General features: G+C 40.9%; 9 protein-coding genes and 1 non-coding gene across 10 annotated transcripts; 5 read left to right on the plus strand and 5 right to left on the minus strand.

Moving 5' to 3' along the window:
• Window positions 1-1,006: 1,006 nt before the first annotated feature.
• MEU1 (S-methyl-5-thioadenosine phosphorylase) lies at window positions 1,007-2,020 on the plus strand (the record flags this gene model as incomplete). The annotated part of the gene is made up of 1 exon (XM_445555.1): window positions 1,007-2,020. The coding sequence occupies one exon, from the start codon at window positions 1,007-1,009 to the stop codon at window positions 2,018-2,020; it is 1,014 nt and encodes a 337-aa protein (XP_445555.1).
• A 167-nt stretch (window positions 2,021-2,187) lies between these two features.
• On the minus strand, window positions 2,188-3,285 carry POM34 (Pom34p; the record flags this gene model as incomplete). The annotated part of the gene is made up of 1 exon (XM_445556.1): window positions 2,188-3,285. One exon carries the CDS (start codon window positions 3,283-3,285, stop codon window positions 2,188-2,190), a length of 1,098 nt encoding a protein of 365 aa, XP_445556.1.
• Window positions 3,286-4,172: 887 nt separating this feature from the next.
• On the plus strand, window positions 4,173-5,405 carry PSR2 (putative phosphatase; the record flags this gene model as incomplete). Its single annotated transcript, XM_445557.1, has 1 exon — window positions 4,173-5,405. One exon carries the CDS (start codon window positions 4,173-4,175, stop codon window positions 5,403-5,405), a length of 1,233 nt encoding a protein of 410 aa, XP_445557.1.
• Window positions 5,406-5,884: 479 nt separating this feature from the next.
• On the minus strand, window positions 5,885-7,510 carry YEH2 (sterol esterase; the record flags this gene model as incomplete). Its single annotated transcript, XM_445558.1, has 1 exon — window positions 5,885-7,510. The coding sequence occupies one exon, from the start codon at window positions 7,508-7,510 to the stop codon at window positions 5,885-5,887; it is 1,626 nt and encodes a 541-aa protein (XP_445558.1).
• A 485-nt stretch (window positions 7,511-7,995) lies between these two features.
• On the plus strand, window positions 7,996-8,508 carry IRC25 (Irc25p; the record flags this gene model as incomplete). The annotated part of the gene is made up of 1 exon (XM_445559.1): window positions 7,996-8,508. The coding sequence occupies one exon, from the start codon at window positions 7,996-7,998 to the stop codon at window positions 8,506-8,508; it is 513 nt and encodes a 170-aa protein (XP_445559.1).
• Window positions 8,509-8,577: 69 nt separating this feature from the next.
• On the minus strand, window positions 8,578-9,318 carry SDO1 (guanine nucleotide exchange factor SDO1; the record flags this gene model as incomplete). The annotated part of the gene is made up of 1 exon (XM_445560.1): window positions 8,578-9,318. One exon carries the CDS (start codon window positions 9,316-9,318, stop codon window positions 8,578-8,580), a length of 741 nt encoding a protein of 246 aa, XP_445560.1.
• An 890-nt stretch (window positions 9,319-10,208) lies between these two features.
• On the minus strand, window positions 10,209-11,846 carry IZH3 (Izh3p; the record flags this gene model as incomplete). The annotated part of the gene is made up of 1 exon (XM_445561.1): window positions 10,209-11,846. The coding sequence occupies one exon, from the start codon at window positions 11,844-11,846 to the stop codon at window positions 10,209-10,211; it is 1,638 nt and encodes a 545-aa protein (XP_445561.1).
• A 1,008-nt stretch (window positions 11,847-12,854) lies between these two features.
• UBR2 (putative ubiquitin-protein ligase UBR2) lies at window positions 12,855-18,218 on the minus strand (the record flags this gene model as incomplete). The annotated part of the gene is made up of 1 exon (XM_445562.1): window positions 12,855-18,218. The coding sequence occupies one exon, from the start codon at window positions 18,216-18,218 to the stop codon at window positions 12,855-12,857; it is 5,364 nt and encodes a 1,787-aa protein (XP_445562.1).
• A 962-nt stretch (window positions 18,219-19,180) lies between these two features.
• Window positions 19,181-19,251, plus strand: tG(GCC)2. The gene has a single exon. It is a non-coding gene; the product is annotated as a tRNA-Gly (tRNA).
• Window positions 19,252-19,561: 310 nt separating this feature from the next.
• APS3 (Aps3p) lies at window positions 19,562-20,158 on the plus strand (the record flags this gene model as incomplete). Its single annotated transcript, XM_445563.1, has 1 exon — window positions 19,562-20,158. The coding sequence occupies one exon, from the start codon at window positions 19,562-19,564 to the stop codon at window positions 20,156-20,158; it is 597 nt and encodes a 198-aa protein (XP_445563.1).
• Between the last annotated feature and the right edge of the window lie 22 nt (window positions 20,159-20,180).

Below are 20,180 nucleotides of genomic sequence, written 5' to 3' on the forward strand. Positions count from 1 at the left end.
ACCACTAGTTGTGCTTGTACCTCTGCTAGTACTTCTATTTGATCACCACAGAGTTGGGAGTTTCCCCATCTCATACCCCTCTCTTCGGCTGCCCCATGCCCACTTGCTTGTGCCTTGACGGATGGTATAGATTACCTTATTGTAAGTTGTAACAGCACTCTGTGCAATTGCAGATATGTGCGCAATCCTCAAATGGGACATCTTCTAACTCTAATGAGCCTCGAACAATAAACTGTGCCATCCAAGAGTTTGTGATTACATCATCCAGTAGTGCCTACAACTTTCAGGCCTTACATTTGTAGCTAGACCTAACCCCCTACAATAGCTATTGGTATGTTTAGACCTTGGCCCCCGGATAGTGTCAGGTATGTCTAGCTCACTACATGTATGTCTAGCTTACCACATGTATGTCTCGCACTATATGTATGTTTAGCTCACTACATGTATCTCGCTCACTACAAGTATGTCTCGCACTATATGTATGTACTGGTATCTTGTATAATGAAGTTTATACACTAGGCACAGCAAACCTTCCCCACACAGCCCCCGCCTAGTTACTGGTAACTTCGGCTTCGAGCGCAAGGCGGCATGAAATGCATAGCAAGCACACATGCCAGTGCTAAACTACAACGCAAATGGCACACAGGGACAAACTTGCCATGGTAGGATCAAGAACATATAACGTAACGCCTGCTGTGCTGGGGATACACTCGCTAGCAGAGCAAATATCCACCTCGAAGAGAGAAAGCCCATTGCCGGTAGCCGGTTAGGATAGCTAGCTAGGATAGCTGGCGGGGACATCAAGTATTATAAACTGCCAGGTACTTCAGCTGTGCTTATGAGAGTAAGCTATTAATGCATCAGTCCTGATCTACCTCTCCCACCAAGAACGAAAAATTTTATCGACACTTTGCTCATCGACTAGCAAAGTGATGGTTTTGGCGATGAGCACTCGTTGAAGAGCTTTCGCATCTGTGAAATATGTGGTCAGCTTGGAGAGCTTTGTATGCTGTTTACCAGGTTCACTGGAAGGAGAGTACTGAAGATGACGAGCGACATTGCTACTACTTTTGAAGGCGAGATCGATTTGGGTATCATTGGTGGTACCGGTCTGTACAATCTGGAATGTTTGAAGGCTATTGCTATCCTCCCACCGATGGAGACACCATGGGGTAAGACCTCTTCTCCCATCACCATCTCCAAGGTGACCACCACAAAGGACATTGAGGGCCACCCAAGCATTAACAAGAACTTCCATGTGGCTTTCATCTCCAGACATGGTCTGCACCATGAATACCCTCCTACTAAGGTGCCTTTCAGAGCCAACATGGCTGCGTTGAAACATCTCAAGTGTAAAGCTGTGTTGTCCTTCAGTGCTGTCGGTTCATTGCAACACCATATCAGGCCAAGAGACTTTGTGCTTCCACAGCAGATCATTGATAGAACTAAGGGTATCAGAGACTCCTCATATTACAACGATGAAGGTCTAGTCGGGCATGTCGGTTTCGGTAACCCATTCTCTGAAGCCTTTGCCAAGTACATCTACCAGTTCAAGGACAACTTGGTTAACAAAGGCGACCACTGTACTCTGCATTTCAATAAGGATATTACTGTTATCTGTATGGAGGGGCCTCAATTCTCTACAAGAGCCGAGTCTAAGATGTACAGATTGCTTGGTGGTGACGTTATCAACATGAGTGTCATTCCAGAAGCCAAGTTGGCTCGTGAGTGTGAGCTGCCATATCAAATGGTTTGTATGTCCACTGATTATGACGCTTGGAAAGATGAAGAAGAACCTGTGACAGTGGAGACCGTTATTGGCCACTTGACAAACAACGGTATGAACGCTAACGTGTTGGCTTCTTGCATTATCGAATCAATGGCTCATGAACTACCTGAATTCATGGTTACTGGTGACGGTTTGAAGAACTCAGTAAAGATGTCAATCTCCACCAAGCCAGAAGGTATGTCCAAAGAGACGCTTAACAAGTTGAGATACCTATTCCCAGACTATTGGTAGTTTCAATATGGGGAAGATGAGCACATTGAAAATTTTATAAATAAACCATGGGACACCGGATTTTTAGTCATATTGCGCAAACTATATCATTTAAATAAGTATAAATAAGAGAACAGTAATAGAGATGCAAATTCATTTCAAAGGTGCTACGTAAGTTACACTAGGATCTACTTAAAGCTTTTCCTGGGACTTGGTGTATCCATCATATACGTGTATTTACTACTTGGGATATAGCCCGCAGATGTGTCGTTCAGGGTAGTAATTGTCGAATTCCTTCTAACAATATCAGAATGATGAAGTTCTGCAAAGTTGACAGATCGGTTATTACCGGTAGATGCGTTATTATTAAAAATGTTAGACCTCACTAGTGGATTAACATTATTGCTTACACTGTTCATGTTAGAGTTTCTTTCTTCTTCCATTTTCTTTTTCATTGGAGTTTGGATCGATCTAAACGCATATGGTGGTGCTGACACTTGAGACTCTGTATTTTTTTTATTTATTCCAGAAGATACGCTTTGATCTTTTGTGTTTTCGGTAGTCTTTTTCGAATTTTGTTTTAGCATCAAATTAGATGGCTCTATCCTACGTAGGTTTGAGGTTTCACCCTGGCCAATAAAGCCAAGCAAGTTTTTTTGTCTCTGGTTCAATTTCAAGTCACTGATCTTGACCTTTCCAACTAGTGCAAATATTGACATTAGCACATTGTATAGCACTAGACCTCTGAACGCTTTGTTGAAGGAACTAACCGAGAATAGTAAATCTATGGCATTCTCGGCGGCCTTATTGTTTGGCATGTGCAATAGCGCCAAAATCTGGTCTGTCTGTAGCCAGTTCTTTCGTACCTTCTGTCCGGAAGAGGTATGATCCAAGTACAGGAGAATAAATTTCGTGATTAAGTTCCACAGTAAGTATAACAGCACATTGTTGATAATCTTTTGAACTTCCAAACTCTTGTTTACGGATCGCTCGGCCAACTTCTCAAGCACAGGATTCTCGAAGAACCCCAGATCATGCGATTGCACCGTCTGTCTTTCAACAGTCTGCTGTATGGGTTCCTGGGACTTATGGCTGAATATGTTGATACTCGAAGTAGGCGTGAACACCCGCTCATCCGTCCTCTCTTTCTTCTCATCGGTCGCTATACTCCTGCCTTGGTACAGCTTCGGCGTGTCCTTCACAATCCTCTCCCTAACACTAAAGAACTGCTCCCGCGACAACGGCCTAGAGGGCGTGCTCAAATTGTTCCTGTTGATACCCGACATCGGCTCTCTTCTGTCCACTTGTATTACCTCAATAACACCAAAAATAGCCTAAAAACTCTGCAAAAAAGCGGGCAAATGGGATGTTACAAAACTCCTAGCACACACTGATGAACCGTATAACCAGTAACACGCTCGCTAGCCCTCTAACGAAGCACATATGGCTCACCAATTAAGCATCTTCCAGCAATTTTCCTTTTAGCTTTTATGGCTTTAAAATGCCCATCGGGTGAAAGTCACTATGTACTAACGCAACGAAAAACTTTCACCCTTTCAAGGACTTCCCAGTTCAAATCCCAGGATTATATTGGATGGCAACAACAGTAATGGGACTGGATTACACCACTCAGCGGCTAAACATAAAAGTATACAGGCAAAAGGACTCCTTTCTTTGCGTCAATTCTACTCTTGGAATCTGGCTGCCCTTTACTTTCTGATCTGAGACATACGGACTCTCTAATCCTTTTGCTGTTGCACTGTTGCAGATTGTTAATTGTTTTGCAAATTACTGCTTGTTTCGCAAACTGGTCTGCATATTGGTCTGCATATTGTTGCTGTTTTGCTAATTGCTCTAATTGTTCTGCAAATTTTCCCGCAAATTCTGCTAATTGGTATCTCTGCAATTTCAAGGCTTAACCCATTTCGGACTCTTTTGGACTAATCAGTTTTGATTAATAGTTCGCTATAGGATAAGGTATAGCATTGTGCTTATATCAGACATTGATCAGCGGATCTATCATCTCATCTCTGGATCAAATATAGTGACTCTCTTGGAAAAAGGGGTTAAACACGCGTGCAATATAGTCATAAAGCAACTTGGGAACAAGGGCTTCGCGGAAACACAGCGTGAGTGAGACATATACTAGTCCCCTGCATCTTAAAAGCGTGGGATGGGATTTATTTCTGCATTATTTTGTTGTTCTTCTAATTCTACCACAGACTCGATAACTACTAAGCAAATTACTTCGCAAAACAATAATAGGGATACGAGTAACACCGACCCGGAAAAATATCACCAAAACGTAAAGATGATGACCTATAACAATACTACTACATTGACACCCGAGCGTGACAGCTCTTTGAATAAACATAACAACAGCTCCTCGCCTCAGATAGCTGACATTAACGCATCTAAGCGACCTCGAACTACTCCTGACATATCAGCGAATCCACAGAATAACAACATACCACAGGTTAATGTGCCGGACGATGCTCTATCGCGGTCTTCTTCTGATAGTGGGCAGCAAAGAATACTGAAGGGTTCGTGGACCATTGGTGGTGAAGATGAAAAAATGGACGATCACACTCATTTGAAAATACATGGAGATGAAGATATGGGCGAGATGTCAAATGAGAAGACGACGATTAATGAAAGCAATAGCGAGTTGGATAGAAGTACACAGTCGTCAAGTGAAATGACCTATCAGCCAACCGACAACCAGGGTGGCATCATCACAAGTGTCTATGATAACGATGTTGATATGGATAGAGACGTTACACCACCATATGACGAACCTTATGTAGATCTTGCAGCATTACAGGAAGACCAATATCATGCTCCAGGGTATAACACACTACTACCACCCCAGACTGAACAGTTCAAAGGAAAGAAGTGCCTAGTTCTAGATCTGGATGAAACGCTAGTGCATTCTTCTTTCAAATATTTAAGGACAGCAGATTTTGTCTTACCAGTGAATATTGACGATCAGGTTCACAATGTGTATGTAATAAAGCGACCTGGTGTGGATGAGTTTTTGAAACGGGTGGGTGAACTTTACGAAGTAGTCGTTTTCACAGCTAGTGTGGCAAGGTATGGTGATCCCCTCCTGGATATACTGGACCAGCATAAGTCTATTCATCATAGACTATTTAGAGAAGCATGTTACAACTATGAAGGTAATTATATTAAGAATCTGTCTCAAATTGGACGGCCTTTATCTGAGATAATTATTTTAGATAATTCTCCAGCATCATATATTTTCCATCCACAACATGCCATTCCAGTTTCGTCTTGGTTTTCAGACTCGCATGATAATGAATTAATTGACATTGTACCACTATTAGAAGATCTATCTAGTAATTCAGTACTAGATGTCGGAAAGGTACTAGATGTTACAATCTAAGTCGTTAGCATTTTGCTCTCGTGTGTTTTAATGAGAAACAACCATTTTCTCTTATTTCGATCAAATTAACTGCACTTAAATTTGTCAATTGCAGTTGCATTTGCGCTATTGTATTGAGGCTATCTGAGATGTGTTTTATGCCTCCTGATAGAAGCTTAGTTTTTTTTTTCTTTTTATTAACCTTAAGGTTTGAAGCAGCTGGTTCTACTTTTAGCCTACACGGGTAAAGACCATACCGTCATGTAATTTAAATAAACATTTCACATAAGAATAAATATGATATTTTAATTTTGGTTGAATAAGCATGCGTGGTAATGGTTTGCTATCTACCTGTAAATGACTCAAGGATACACACATGACGAGGTTAAGAAGAAGATCAAGTTTGTGTAATGAAAATGCAGTACCAAATATATAAAGACTCTATAATCAAAGTATCTACCGAATGAACTATATGTTAAATAAATGGAAAGGGCACTATATCAGTTGTGCACTGTTTCATTAGATGGTATTCTCATGTTCTCAACAATTGGTTTCCCTATTCTCTCGATGACATCTTTTGCCCATAGGACATCTAAATGCGAATACTCATCGATATACCAGATCTTATAGATATCACGCGATTCGTAATTTATAAAGTGGTTGATTAACCTTTCCCCATCCACTAATCTATCTTGTTTTGGTGCAAAAAGCATGATATGTGGGAAATCATTTGCAGTCTCTCTAGGAGCATTTAAATGATTAGGGACATTCTTTAGGTTTAAGGAAGAGCTTGATGATGAGGTATCAGATAGAACAGGAAACCATGTTTTGGTGTCGGGGAAAAGCTTATGTGCACCATTTTTAAATCCAGTAATACTTCTGTCCGGAGTTAACCACCATCTCATTAGCTTGACTGACACGTAAACTGGGGAGAAAAGGAAACAGCGGTCTCTTAGTTTCTTGTCCCATAGTTTATCATTCCAATCAAACATATAATTGAACATGATGTATGAGAAAAAAGAGAACATCTTGGTTCCAGCCATTAACTTTCTCATTCTCATCATGAAAGGAATAAAAGATTTCTGTCCAAACACCCAGGGGCTATCTATGCTAGCCGCCATAAATCTCACAAACATTTTTTCATCTAGTAGTGGGCCAGGATATATTGCTGGTGCCAGGGCAATGAAGTTATCTAGGGAATCAATTAGTGTGAATTTATCTGGTTCATCATAAAGTTCTGGACCATTGATTAAGCCTAGCAAACTTTGTGTTGTTCCTTGAGAATGGCCTATTAAAGTAATTTTTGAAAAACCAGTCCTGCTTTTAACTTGTTCCACTAATGCTCTGATATCATACTTCACAAAATCTTTAATGTCCCAATCCCACTTATTGAACCAATGGGGTTTATCTATCTTATTTTTGTTCCAATCTGGGTTCAAGCCACATCTGTTGTTACCTAACCAAACATCAAAACCGGCCTGATGAAAGAAGTAAGCTAGAGAGGCTCTGCCTGTTGAAGCGTATGCTCCACAGCTTTGTAGCAATCCATGTAAAAGTAAAAGAGGGTATCTTTGAATGTTTTCCATACCAGGCTCGTTGTGTTTCATATGGAGAAGGTCTATTATATATCCATCTTTTGTCTCAATTCTAAAAGTTTCGATCTCGATATTATATTGGCTGTAGTAATACTCAAGATTCGGTACTAACTGTGAATCTTCAACTTCTGATATACTGTCGAAGGGATTCTCGGTGATATTGTTTAAATAAAATTGCCTATTTTCTTCATAGCTATCTTCATTCAGCGTAGAAGGTTCTGGAGACCCTGTGATGGTATTATCGTACTCTATGTTATTGTCCTCATCAACCTCTATATCCAAAGGTGTGGTTGAGGATGTGGACATCCCGCGATTGTGAGACTTCTCTCTGCCATGAGACTTGTTGTGTTTGTGTCTCTCTGGATATATCTTAGTGGATGACTTCCTTACATCACGCGGATCTTTATTACCAAATATATGCGAGGAGAATAAATTGTGGAACAGCGCCAGTATAAACAGTGCTGCCATAAAGCCTCCGATCATTAGATCAGACACGATCTCATGCAAAATATGTACCAAATAGTTTGTCATGTTTCTAGGAGAGAGAAATAATAGTTACCACACTAGCAGTTTATTAGTTTCGGTTGTATAGGTAAATGTTTAAAGGCTAAAAACGCGTATTGGTTTACAGATGTATGCTTAGTTTTCCAAACAGTTGTATCCCAAAATAAAAACGTGAAAACCGCTCAAAAAATGTGGTTTTTTGTTTGATTCGTTTTTTCTATGATAGCAGTTAGCAAACTGTCACTATTATAGTCTCTTAGAGTGCTTAATTCTCCTCTTCTTCGTGCTGTTTATTGGGCATAAAACAGCTTTAAAACTAGTATTGTTGGCATTTTGCGTTCTTGAAAACTCATCGCCGGCAAGTTCCCCGGACTTGCTCTAGACTTGTGAAAATTGGTGAAAAAAATGGCTCATAGGCATTGCGAACTACAAACAATAGTCTGATGAAGTGGTCGATTGTGTGTGTTTATTGACCAGTATATTGATCCTTAGGTTTATCAAAGCGATAAAAGATGCAGGTAAGGAGTATTAGAAGGAAGCTCGATGCTCAGATAGATGCGGCTGAAGGGGAAGTTGCAGTGAAGGCATTACACTATAGCAACAGTGTTGTTTTACAAATTCGATATAACGGTGAGTTTGATTCTACATATGAAGTCAATTCCGTTGGTCTAAGGCCTGGATCCATGACTAATGGTAGACCATTGGCGTTGAATACTTATGCTAGTGAAGATAATAGCCAAAACGGCGGCTCCGGTGAGATAGATGAAGAAACGGAAGAGCCTACTGACTACTTGGCAGACTATAAAGTAGTAGTACGATTGGGGAATGGTGACGATCCTAAGATGAATATTGTCTGTTCACAAATTGCGGAGCTTTATAATCAAATGCAAGGTGGAGATGAACTTAGAGGTGTGAATCTTGTCATTAGTCTAAGTAGAAAGCTTTGGAAAGGTGAGGACTCACACTCGAGGGATTTTGCTGTATTAGTTTTCCTGCTGCAATGTATAAAGGATATGTATGTATGATGTTCAAGAACATATAAATTCTACGGAGAAATGCTGAGTATTGGGTAGAAAATGCGTTTGTAATTGTACTTACTTAGATGAGTCAATAACAGCCATATCGAGCACTTGGACTGTGCCAATATCCTTTGCTGACTCTACAATATATCTATAGCTAACTGGATCTATTAAACCGGAGGCTATCCATGCTGAATCAGTTTGTGTGAATTCGCTATCTGTGAATAGCTTTTCCATCTTTTGGATAATATCTTCATGTGTAGATTTGTCATTAATTGTCAATTTGACCTTCATCTTGGCTCTCGTAATTGGTATAATTTGGCTGCTTACAAGTAGTCTTATGGCATCCAGAGCCTGTGTCTTTGCAGGTTTATTTATCACGGGAGTGAACTTCAATTCCTGAAGCGCCTTGTGAATCATAGTAGGAGGATAACGTTTCTTAGATTGCGGGTTTATACACTTGGCACTGATGATTGTCAGCATCTCATTATTAATCTTGTTAATCATCAACTGTCTTTCCTTCTCCGACAGTTGTATTTCACCTTTGCTCAACACCTCTTTAATTACCAAATCGACATCGGTGGTGCCGAACGCTTTCTGTAGATCCTCCTTTGGAGCCACTAGACCCTTTGAGACATTTGTGAAAACTTGGTGTATCTGCAATACTTCATCCAGCTCTTTCTCCACACCTTTTCTATAGTCCTGAACTTTATTCTGGTAGCATGCAACTTCGAATCTTTTCTTATTTCTTTTGAGTTTCACAATGGAGACGTTGGTCAATTTGATCTGGCCCGATGGCTGGTTAATAACACCCATTTCTCCTGTGATCGATTCGCTGAGGTGGTGGCACTTGGGAATCAAATTGTTACTAGCTCATCGGATTCCATGTTTGGGCTCTTTATATTGTCAAATTTGATAATTTTTCACTTAGTTTTTGTACGGGACCTTCCTTGCACAGGTCAAGTGTCATAATAACTAGATGGGGGAGTGATCATGACAGTAGTCATTCCTTTGACAGGGTAGTATAGAGTTTCTTTGAGTATAAATAAAGTATATGAATTTATCAGTTTTTGGTTTATATAATTAAGAAATAGAAAAAATAGAGCGGGTCTAGGCGATAACTGGTAATTCACAGCGTTTTGTCATTTCATAATAGGAACCACGGACTAAGTACAAGTAGCAAATCGATTGCAGCGGATTCCTATAATATCAAGGCGTGAAAAGCAGTGGCACTTCTTCAAGAAGTGGTCCTGTCTAGACGTGTTTCAAAAACTTCCTAGCTATGGGAGAGGAGTAGAGAGATCTTAAGTGCTTTTAAATTCTTTTAAATGGACATCTAGAGTTGAAATCATAAAAATTGAGCATTACGACAACAGAGTTTCAAAATAAAAATGAAAATAGAAAATAGAAAAGAAAATATTGTGCAGCATAGAATTTTGAGTGTAACTGGAATAAGGAAACATTAGCGTTTATCATTGGATTTGAATTTAAAAAGAAAAAAAGGGTTGAAGCAACAAATAAAAAAGGAATAGTTAAATGTCATGAAGTATTGGGCATTAAAAGTCGTAAGCAGCATTCTTGTTTCTCAAGTGGGGACGGAAACCCACGAGAAGAAGTGTAAAAGAAACTGTTTGACATGGTATTTTTATAGGTTCATTTGGCATTGCACATGAGCTGGAGAAAATCTATGGCGGGATTTTTTTAGCTTAGAGTGGGGAGCCAGAAAGGATCCATTTCTTTGTCAGGATATCTAGGATGGCTCTGTAGTGTCCGATGACACCCAGGACAACGAAGAAGTGCCACAAAGTGTGGGAGCAACCTACGTAGTCGACCCACCATAGGGACTTGAAAGACCTGTGGTGGTGTTCGTGGTGCTTGCACATTTCGTGTGGTGTTGGAGTTTCTCTGAAATGGATGTGTTTCTCCTTGTTGATGATGTCTACGTTGGTGGATAGTTCGTGGCTTGTTGGGATTGTGTGGTCATATTGGATGTCGGTTCTCCATCTCTCTGGGATGAAAGAGCCATAGAAGACGACGCCCACCAGGTACCACACCACAGATTTCTTGGTGATTGGGGATAGCAGCCAAGTGGAGTGTGACAAGCTTGTGATGAAGGTCAAGTGTAGGAAGGACAGGATACCCATGCTTGCTAGCAAGATGAAGAATTTGATTCTCAGAGGTCTTGCCTCTGGTCTGTCAAACTTTGGCGACCAGTTCATGAACACACCGAAGATACCCAGTGCTGTAGAGAGAGCCATGTAGGAGACCATTGCCCAAGGGCACTGGTACATAGTGACGAATTCGGTGGTCAGGATGGACGCGGTGATCAGAATGGAGATACCGCTGTAATCAACGCAGGCGAACTTGCAACGCAGACGCAGCAAGGAGGTCCCGTTAAAAGTGTGCCAGAAGACAGAGCTGAACAGGCACTTGGCAGCAGCGATCAAGAACACGTATGTGATCAGTTTTGCGGCTTTGGGGACCTGCTCGGACATGAACACTTCTGAAGAAGGGAATTGGTAGAACATGAGGTACAGGATGTATAGCCCACCGAGCAAGTGCGTCCAGATGTTGGACGTCTCGTTGTGCCATCCGTACCAGTTTACGATAGAGAGCAAGGACTTCTTGTGGGAGTTGTAGAACCTGTAGCCGTTGATGATGCACCTGTTCTCTCTCCAGGGGAAAGGCAGCTCGTAGTAGTGCAAGTGTCTCACTTTCCCGAACTCGAAGGCGTTTTCGTAGTTGTAAGTGTTGATGTAGGTCTTGATGTCCAGTTCCTCGATGATCTCTTCCTCCTTGACTACCACGTCGTCGTCCTTGAACGTGAGAGTGTAGACGGGCTTCTCGACGTACTCCAGCAACTCCTCAGGGACAGGTGTAGCCGCCGAGGACAGCGACGTGGTAGAGGAGTAATCGTTGGGGCTGGAGCCGCCAGACCCCACCGAGCCGAAGGAGTTAGACGTCGTGGCGGGCTTAGGCGCCCGGAACCTCGAGAACGAGGTAGTCGAGGCGTTGGAGTTCACCAGCGTGTTGGCGTCTGAGGTCAGCGAGATCGTGGACTCGCTGTACCTGTTTTTCTTGGGCGCGCGGGACCGCGCGGGGCGGGTCACTTTGTTCTGGCCCTGTGAACGCGCCTTGGCGTCATTGTCTGGCGCGCGCAGCTCGTCGGTGTAGGAAGTCAGGGAGTTCCAGGTGTTGTGTATGAACCTTGGGTACCTGACGTTGCGCCCAGTCTGCCTGACACGGTGTATGTTGTCCAGACCTCTCTGCTTCCACTTGTGCAAAGAGGGCTCGAAGTCGAAGTACTGGGACACATGCTTCGATGCTGAACTGATAGAGTCCATTGGTGATTGGCTTGGGTTTGGGGTTTTGGGTTTTTGGTTTTCTTGGGTTTTGGGTTGTTGATACTAGTTCTGATGTTGAGTGCCAAGAAAATGTTGAGCTAGTGCTGTTGTTATATATTGTTCCTGGGAATCGTTTAGCTCTGTAGCGATGAATTTTTTTTCGCAGTGACTTTCGAGGATTTCTTTTTAGCTTTGAGAGTCAAAAGTATGTGGGGGGGGAGTGAACGTTCTGCTGGTGCTCGAGTGAAGTACTACGCAGAGACTCACCGAGAAGAGGAAAAAGCAATGCACAAAATGTATCCAGTGCAAGAGTGTAGGAACAAAACTCCCCTGTCAAACCACCGCACGGGTGTGCACACAGAGAGATAAGAGAACCATCCCACTGAAATACCTCTGGCCAATATACAAACCCTAAAACACGCGAACCCTAGCCCTAAAATAGCTCAATGCCAAAAAACACAAAAAAGCCCTCGGAGATTACTGTCTTGACTGCGAGTGATCTTGTTACAAGGGGCTGTACGTCATATTCTGTGTATCTCCGTTTGTCTCACACTGTCTCACACTGTCTCACACTGTCTCACACTGTCTTACAGTCCAACAACTGCAGTCGATGCCTGTAACTAGCCCAGTAGCCGTGTTCGGGGCGATCCCAGGTAAGAGTATCCCCCCCGCGCGATATTCTGTGCGTAACCCTTGCCGTATAAATGACGTGCCCCCCCTTGTTTCAACTTACAAAAATACATCAGACAAAATAGCGCAGGACACAGTTACAACAAAACCATCAGAAATGCACGCACTACGCTTAACAAATTCCAGTGGGGGTGCTTGGAGGAGAAGAGGGGGAGGGGGAAAGTACAGATGAACGAATGAACGAAGGGACGAAGGGACGAGTGGACGAATGAACGAAGGGACGAATGGAATTTCCACGTGATTATGTAAGAGCTATAGACAAGTATACAAGTATACAAGTAGACGAGTATACAAGTGGACAAGTAGGAGGTGTTGTATTTACATGGTTTCCCAGCCGCCGAGGTCTGCATTTCCGTCGGTGAGTCTGAACACTACGTGGGGGATCATGTTCCCCAGCAGTATCTCGTCGCAGAAGTGCTCGTAGCGCTGCTGGTTCAGGTAAACGGGGGTGCCGTACTTGAACTCCACGTCTCTCTCGCCAAACTCGTTGAGGTATGGGCCAGGGTAGAACACACCGCGGTTGCCGTAGGCGATGTAGATGGCGTTGCTGCGCACCAGCAGGAATGTGCCGAATGGGGTGGCCATGGAGCACTCGTTCCTGCAGTGGTTCGTGCACTCGCCGATCTCGTAGCCGAGGCGCGACACTAGCCGCTGCGTCCGGACGTGTTCGCCACACATCAGACACAGCGCCAGGTCTGTGGTGTCCGTGGGAGACCTGCCCAGCATCAGGTGCTGGCTGGACCGCAAGTCCTTCTCGTAGTTGGATAAGTTTCGTGGAATGCTGTACAACTGCAGCGGCGTGTTGGTGCACACTATGTTGAACTCAGAGCATTGCTTGCCCGTGGCAGTCCATTGGTTCACTGCTTGTTCCACCAGTTGTGGTAGTTCTAATCCAATACAGAAGTACTCGCTGTAAAAACTCAACTCGTGGTCAGGGCCTTGGTCACAATTGGCCAGCGTGATCTTCTCACTAGCTAGGTTGCTCAATATGAACAAACGGCGCAAGAACACCAGTGCTGAATCCCGTAATCGTCTCCAAATGTCAATGCGCTCCAGATTGGTTTGCACAGCTTTTTCACAGCCATGGCCCAATAAATATCCACAGGTTTGTGCCATGACTTCTTCCTTACTCGATATGTCAAACATATCGATATCTGATTCGCTTTCATCGGAGAACTCACAAGTCGCAATGTGCGAGACAATGGCATCAATGTCCATTTGAATCTTGCTGATTGTCATTGTAGGCACGTTACTGCCCAGTTCCTTTCCAGTTACCGAATCGGCGACAAGGCAGGCAGCAGCCAGAAAGCTATCTTCAAGTTTGATTGTAACATCATGCTTACTCATATACTTTATCATATACACTCTCATATCATTCAACAGCCTACTGGATAAGGATCCCATATTTGGAATGTACTTCTTACCAGATTTCTTGTAAAAGCCCTTTTGCAAATTTCTTCTGATACGTAGTTCAAAATTGGCAACAGTGTTGTAGAGCAATCTCGACACAGTGATGAACAAGTGGTTCAAATTATCTTCCTTGGAGTATTTCTCATTGCATAAATCGGAAAAGATAAAGCCGGATTTTATCACGATCTCAGATATGCTATCTTCGAACAATTCATTGAAACTAAATGAATTCGTTTTGTTGGCACTTATCAAGTTACTAGTTGATGCATTATTGTTTGTGATGTGTGGGATAATGCAGTTACACAAAGCAGCACAGAGCGGACAATAGATAAGACCCATTCCATATGCAATTGGAACATTCTTGGTGGTTTGATTGTGTAACAACCTTGCAGACTTCATGTGATGTGCCAAACATTTGGTATGTGCCCCGTGTCCACAGGCTCTAACTACAGAATCTGTAACCATTGTCTCCTCCTGGCCATATTGGTGTCCAGTGCAAACGCCTTTATCGCATATATTACGCTCCAAGTAGGCAAAGTAGATGAACTGATCGTCATCCTTATACATCTTACAAAAGACGCATGTCTCCTCTAAAATTTCTGGGGTCCCCATCTTGTCATCACACATCAGTAAGTCTTCTGAGGAATTAGTTGCTGTTGTTGGTAATGAATCTTCGCAACTAGCTTCTCGATTTAACTTCATGAACTTTTTTTGTTGTTTAGCAAGCTTTCTAAGCATCTTTTCCTTTCGAATCATCGCAAGTTTCTTCTTTCTTTCAAATTCTTCATCTCGACACGATGAAGAATCTGATGACACCAAAATTTTAGGATTGAAGTTTACTGTTTGCTCTTTCAAATATTCTTCGACATTTATATGGGCAGCTTCACTGTTGAAAATACTGAATATTTCCTTGATCTTTCCATGTAAGTCTGAAAAGCAGTCCTTAAATAGACAAGAGTACAATATAGACCCAATGCTATGGTCATTGCAATATTCAGTATCGACGATTGCGTATTCTCTCCAGAATATTTTGGCAAAGTCGTTTACGTTATTAACAACACATATGTGAATTAGATGCAGGATACGATGTAGTAAACCCTCATTTTCAAACTTTTTAATATGGTCTAGAGAATTTTTGATGAATAAACCAAACGTATCCTTTGATGTTATAGCAAATAAATTTGGAAACGCACTTTCTTTGATATCATCGATGACTCTTTTTGCCGGTACAAAAGACAATTCATAAGGAATATCCTTAATTGCAGAAATATGTTTTCGCAGTTGTTGTTCTATTTCATATCGCTTACCATTGGGCAGACCAATATAGTATGGATCAATCTCACACTTGAGGTCATCTCTTAGAGAAAATAAGCCTGAGTCTGATAGGCCACTGGGAGGTGAATATGTAGTATACTTTTTAAGTGCAATGTCAAAAGCGTTGTGCTTAGTTATATGCTCGGGAATCATTGCCATGATCTGAGAGTATGTGAACGATTGGAAACCAATGGCATGGATAATTTCTGTTTTGAGGGTCTTCTCAAAACTATCAATAGAGGAAATTACCACAATAGACTTCATATCAGTCAGCAATTGTATAAGAAGAATCAAGGCTTCTTCAACAATAGATAGCGTTATTTCCATATCAGGGTAATCGCAGTTTGGAATTCCATTTGACCAGTGCTTGAGGCCCCATTTATAAAGATAGGTCACCATGAATTCATTAGGATCTGCAATTGCCATACTGAATTGAACATTGAAAAAGTCACTGAAGTAAGTGAACTCTCTCATACTGTACTTGGTATACATTCGAATTTGGTGTGTCATGGGAGTTCCATTTCTCACCCAAAATCCAACACGAACTTGCCCTATAAGAACTAGTGTAGCCAAGGATGACTCTGAAATATATAAAGCCTTCTGCTTATCCTCAAAAATTGTTTTGAGATCAAGCACTGTGTTGCCGTTGTAGTTAAGAGGCTCGTATCTCCCACACCGCGCCCATTGCAAAACAAATTTGAACATGTATGCCATCGGATTAAAGAGATTCTGGGTATCGATGCCAACTTGGAAGTTTACTACCTCTGAAACATGATTGCAGATTCTCTCTCTTAAGAAAGGAAGCTTATTATAAGTTGGTAGTTTTATGTTCCCTGGCAGTTTTTCAACATTCATATTCCGCGAAGTGATCTCGCTTCTGGATTTCGCCAGTGCAGTAAACTCATTTTCCATAACCAATTCAAGCATCCGTACAGCTATCTTGGCACGTATATTCTTATCTTCAACCATTGACAAGTTACGAATATATCCATCCATCATTATTAAACATGATGAGAAAAAGAAATAGAAAGCAGAAAAGTCAAAGTTCTCGAACTCAACATGCTCTGAAGTTTCTCTTTTCAGTGGAAGTATTGCGCTAAAGGCTTCAAATGTTTTCAGCACAGCATTAAAAGTTTCCTCTCTTTGTAACAATAACAATGGGTTCCGGTTGGTTGACATGACACAGCACAGGTCCTTGAAGCAAATGATAGTACGTCGACTTTTTATTGTTTCTTGAGGAAGTTGGAATCCGGAATGTAGTGGAATAGAAAGATAAGGAAGAAGATCGTCAGACTCAAAATACATTAGCGTGAAAGCAAACTTCAATGTACGCTCTATGAACCCAGATTCTATTGCCATGGCAGCATAAGTTGGTTCAAGAAAAATCTGTTGCGAAATTAAGCTCATGGTGCAAACTCTAAACCCTGTTGTATCACTTGCTACTGTTTTGTACAGTAGTGTTAGATAAATGTCCAAATACTGCGCAGCCACAAATTTCCTGCAATTGTCAGAAATAGAAAATACTGAGTTCACAATTTTTAGTAGTTGCCGTTTTGTAACAGAACAGAACAACATTAAGCTTTCTGAAAGCAGATATTGCATCCTTGAACCATATAAAGTGTAAAAATGTGCTAAAGTATCAGGGGAGTTAGCTTCATCGATTCTTTGATTATAGTTTGATATGACCATCTGTACATAGTTGTCTTTGATCTCAGGGAAACTCCATTTTTTGAACCAAGGATTGTCTGGATTTTGCTCAGAAGAAACTAAAAAACCACCTAGCAAATTTATTTTAGAACTGTATGGATTCAGATTGTTGTTTTTGTTTAGTTGTTTTGTCGGCAGTTCTGAATTCCATATATCAATTAGCGATAACCTTAACAGGTGCTTGAATCGTATATTACCTTTATCAAGCAAACACCGCTTTGTAATGTAACATATAATATCTTCTATCAATAATTGATTGAAAATAGACTCGAGCTTGCTAATTCTAACATTTACATTTTTACTGTAGAATTCATCCGCCAGGGCCTTTATTTTGCTTAAGTCATTCGATTCCACTAATGTGACAATAGAGCAATCATCTTGCAAACTATCAACAATACCAATTGCATACTCGTTAGGTATGTTCAGTATATCTGACACGCGTGAAGCTAAATCTATATAATGTAAATCACAATCATCACTTCTGATGGTAATCGCCCAAGTGGGTTCTTGTTCTAATTCAAAATTGGTCATATCATCAGTTGATGTATCCATAATTTCAGCGCCATCAGTCATACTATCCCTTAAATGCACATCTTTTAGCGGTTTTTTATTTTTATTATTCGTGAATTCGTTATTCTCTGGAGCTTCAAGAGATAAATTTGGTTGTTTCAATGAATATTCAATGAGAAAATCTACAAGAATATTAATTGTTTTTAAGAGGAAACCATCTTTGTTTGTCAAATCAGGTGTGTATCCTGAATCCCTATAGGATTTGCAACAATAAGCTAATTCAGGCTTCTTAAATACAGCTGGATCACCACAATGGCATATTTTCCCCTCTGCTCTCGTTACAGTTCTTGCTGTGTAGGTATGGCCTACATGTTTACTCTCATCAAAACATTCTTCACATATCTCATAAATAGGATTTAAAGTACAGGTAAAACAATAATATACTGTTTCAGGTGGAAAACATATTCGATTGCAAACACCATGATGAGTATTTGTATCTTGAATTTGAATAAATGACTCTTCCCACGTTTCATTGGACAGTATGTTTCCTAGTGTACAATTTCTAAATTCCTCTGATGTAAACACTTCTATCAGTTCTGGCCAATTAACATTCTGAGAGCCATGTTCAGCTGATAAATGTATAGCCTTCCATAAGAGGAACTTGACTGATTGATCGTGCCTGGCTCCGCATAATGTCGGCAGTCGATCAAGAAATGTTCTGAGACAACTCACCGAATCCATGCTAATGCCAATATGTAATGAAAAAAAAGAGCTTGGTTACCTTCTAACTTAACATATATTCAGTATCCCTGTTGTATAGTAGATGAATTTTCTTGATAGCCGTCGATCAGGTATGGATCACAATTAGGAAAATGACGCTTGTTCCAGACAGCACCTCTGATTTTAACTTCTTTAACTGAAAATAAACTGTACACCAATTTTTAAGGAAAAGTCTATTGTTGTAATAATACTTTGAGTTTGGTGACCGTTATCCTTTTGTATAAGTGATTTGCCTCTGTAACCTAACTTTTGCCCATTTGGCGATGATCTTCAGTTCTGACTTTATATTTTTCAGATTTGGCTTTTCAACGGGGTTTTCTCTTACCCTGAAGCGATTTGGACTTTTGAGCGCCACCTGATGACAAATATAAACAGCAATTTAGGTGTAAATCATAGCTAATCTACTATCAATATATATGTATAAGACGCGTAGTGTATTATGAGTTATAAAATGGGTTTATTTTTTTTTCCTATTTGCATGTTCTTATTTCCCAGGTTAAGAAACTTTCTGTAAGAATTCTGATTTGAGTATTTATTATTTTGGTCAAGGATGTGTGCTTTCAGTGGCTAGTGTTCGGTGTCTTGGGAACTAGTTCCACCAGTAGCAAAATAAATATACTTCGATAAGGTAACTATTATTGAATTTATCACCTACTTAAAAATCGATAGTTGCCAAATCAAAAACTATTATCTAATAAGCGAACTGTGTAAATCTTTACAGTCGTTCTAGTCACCATAGTACTACTTTCGCTGCAGAATTCAATTCCTGTAATTTTACAGCGCAAAAAGTACTGTGCAATATAATAGAATGTTGAAAATACCCTGTTGTATAGCCTTTGGTTAAAACAGAGCGTTAAACAGACCAAATGTTTAGATATCAAATATAATGGCTAATTTCATTTACTCTCCCATCAATCACCTCAGCGCAAGTGGTTTAGTGGTAAAATCCAACGTTGCCATCGTTGGGCCCCCGGTTCGATTCCGGGCTTGCGCATTTCTTTTTTTGCTATTTTTTCATAGCATTCATTCTCATCGTACTATGCCCTGAAATAGAAACCTGGTAACTTGTGAAGTATACCATTCACATGGAAGTGCATTTGAGAGCTCTTTCTAGTAATATTTTTATGAGATTAGTTGGTACATTCTTACTACAATCAAGACACTGCAGCACCTATAGGACTATAATAATAATAATTACCTGACAACCGTGCTTTAAACAATCACAAGAGCATAACCATCGTTTTTGCATATAAATCAACTGTCAATACTCATTTCTAAACCAACCAGTTTCAAAAAATAAAACAATGATCCATGCTGTATTAATCTTTAACAAGAAGTGCCAACCTAGGCTCATAAAATTCTACACACCAGTCGAGATAAGCAAGCAACGGATACTACTGAAGCAAGTCCATGAACTGATATCACAGAGGAATAACGAGTACCAAAGTTCTTTCTTGGTATCACCTCCTGCTGTTTTGACCAACGGGACGCATACTGAAGATAATTCATTTAATGAAGACGGAGAAGACATACAGATCATTTATAAAAATTACGCTACTTTATACTTCACGTTTATTGTCGATGACCAGGAATCAGAACTGGCTATACTAGACCTTATACAGACATTTGTGGAGGCGTTAGATAGGTGCTTTTCAGAAGTGAATGAACTAGACCTGATTTTCAATTGGCAGACTCTGGAGAGTGTTTTAGAAGAGATTATTCAAGGTGGGATGGTGATAGAAACCAGCGTATCGAAGATTGTACAGTCTGTCGATGACCTGAACAAGGCTTGTGAATCCACAGATGGAAAGGTTGGAGGACTTCTTGGGAACTCCAGTTTTGGAAGTGCTTTCCAGGCATTTGCAAGTGGTGGATTTGCAAATTGGGCTGGAAGCCAATAGCTTAGCTAAAGCTCGAATATCG

Source organism: Nakaseomyces glabratus, chromosome D, assembly GCF_010111755.1.
Source record: "Nakaseomyces glabratus chromosome D, complete sequence".
Classification (NCBI taxonomy): Eukaryota; Fungi; Ascomycota; class Saccharomycetes; order Saccharomycetales; family Saccharomycetaceae; genus Nakaseomyces; species Nakaseomyces glabratus.